General features: G+C 43.7%; 1 protein-coding gene across 1 annotated transcript; it reads right to left on the reverse strand.

The window, feature by feature from the left end:
- Window positions 1-287: 287 nt before the first annotated feature.
- On the reverse strand, window positions 288-1275 carry LOC118333076 (myosin light chain 4-like). Its single transcript, XM_035668581.1, has one exon. It carries the CDS (start codon window positions 1175-1177, stop codon window positions 569-571), a length of 609 nt encoding a protein of 202 aa, XP_035524474.1. The 5' UTR covers window positions 1178-1275; the 3' UTR covers window positions 288-568.
- Between the last annotated feature and the right edge of the window lie 285 nt (window positions 1276-1560).

Genomic DNA, 1560 nt, shown 5'->3' on the forward strand with positions numbered 1-1560 from the left:
TCTTGATCCACAGCAGCTGCCCCTCAAGCACAATGATAAACGCGCTAATTCAAACGCTCTTTGTGTAAAGTAGAATAGAGTCAAATCTGTTCTATTTTTAGATTGAGCCAAATCCTGCTTGTTTTTTTTTTCTGTCCCAACAATACTTTTCCCTAATCACATTAACACAGTTGATGTGAAAAGTTGAAAATACATCAAATGAGCACTTTTATCAGCATTCTGCATGAATCATCATTTCTTCTTCAATTTTAAATGTTGGGTATACTAAAATGACATTTGTGAGGCAGTTTGTAATCATATTTCTTTTATTAATGGAATTTTCTTTATGGATGTCCATATCCTTATCTCACTGGCATTCCATTATATTTCAGACTGCTTATTAAAAAGAACTAATCATAGGTCTTGGGGCCAACATTTTTTCACTGAACATTAACTGCTTTTGACAGCAAAATAATGTCACAGACAAAGTGACATGCTCACCTCTAAATGGACATAGGAAAGTTTAGCAAGGATCCAGAAGGTGGAGAAAATAGAGGTACAATTAAGTCTTTATGGTTAAATGTCCCTTTCACCCAGAGAGAATATGCTTTACAAACGAGGCATAGTTGATACACCCATTGGCATCCTCTTGCCCAGCCATCAGTCTGTCCACCTCGTCTTCTGTCATCCTCTCTCCCAGTGTTGCCAGCACATGACGCAGTTCTGCTCCCATGATAGTGCCGTTGCCCTCCTTGTCAAAAACCCTGAGCCCCTCCACAAAATCCTCAAAGTTGCCTTGATCTTTTGCACGGGAGATATGTTGCAGCATTGGCAAGAAGGTCTCAAAATCCACCATTTTAGTGCTCATGTCCTCTGGCCGTGGTTTTCCAAGAACTTTGAGCACATCTGCATTAGTAGGGTTCTGGCCCAGAGCTCGCATCACATCTCCGCACTGGGCATATGTGATCTTCATTTCTCCAGTCGGTGTGCGGTCGAACAAGGTGAAGGCCTCCTTGAACTCCTCAATCTGGTCAGCACTGTACTCGAGAGTGATGCTTTTAGGATCAAACTCAGGCTCCTTGGGTGGCTCAGGCAGTGGCTCTGGAGGAGGAGCTGGCTTAGCAGCTGGAGCCGCGTCTTTCTTAGGCTCTGGCTTTTTGGGCTCGGGTTTCTTTGGTTCAATCTTCTTTGGTGCCATGTTGTAAAGGGATTCTGAGGTTAGCTGGTACTTGCTGAGAAACAAGCAAGAGTCTGCAGGGATTGGAAGTGATTCCCAAGCACAGAGGGTCACCTCCTCTTCCAAAGCTTTTATATGTGCTTTGTCGAGGGAGCAAGATAGCAATTTCCAACAGCACACCTATAAATGGAAGAAACCCGAAATAGAACCCCATAGCAAGTGATGTCAACATTAAGTATTGTTCTCAGCTGCTGTCATCTAGCCGACAGGGCTATTTGCTGTCATTAGCGAGGGTCCAGTTGCATTAGGCTGAAAATGTTCTGTCTCTCTGATGGACAAAGGGATCAGAGCACAGTCAATGTATCAGCCCATGAGGGAGAGGGACCGAAATAGCTTTGCTCACT

This window comes from Morone saxatilis, unplaced genomic scaffold (genome assembly GCF_004916995.1).
Source record: "Morone saxatilis isolate NCDOM2014 unplaced genomic scaffold, NCSU_SB_2.0 Contig21, whole genome shotgun sequence".
Classification (NCBI taxonomy): Eukaryota; Metazoa; Chordata; class Actinopteri; family Moronidae; genus Morone; species Morone saxatilis.

What these genes read in the sequence shown, in the direction of transcription:
- LOC118333076 (XM_035668581.1), bottom strand. Translation starts at nt 1,177, where the DNA reads ATGGCACCAAAGAAGATTGAACCAAAGAAACCCGAGCCCAAAAAGCCA.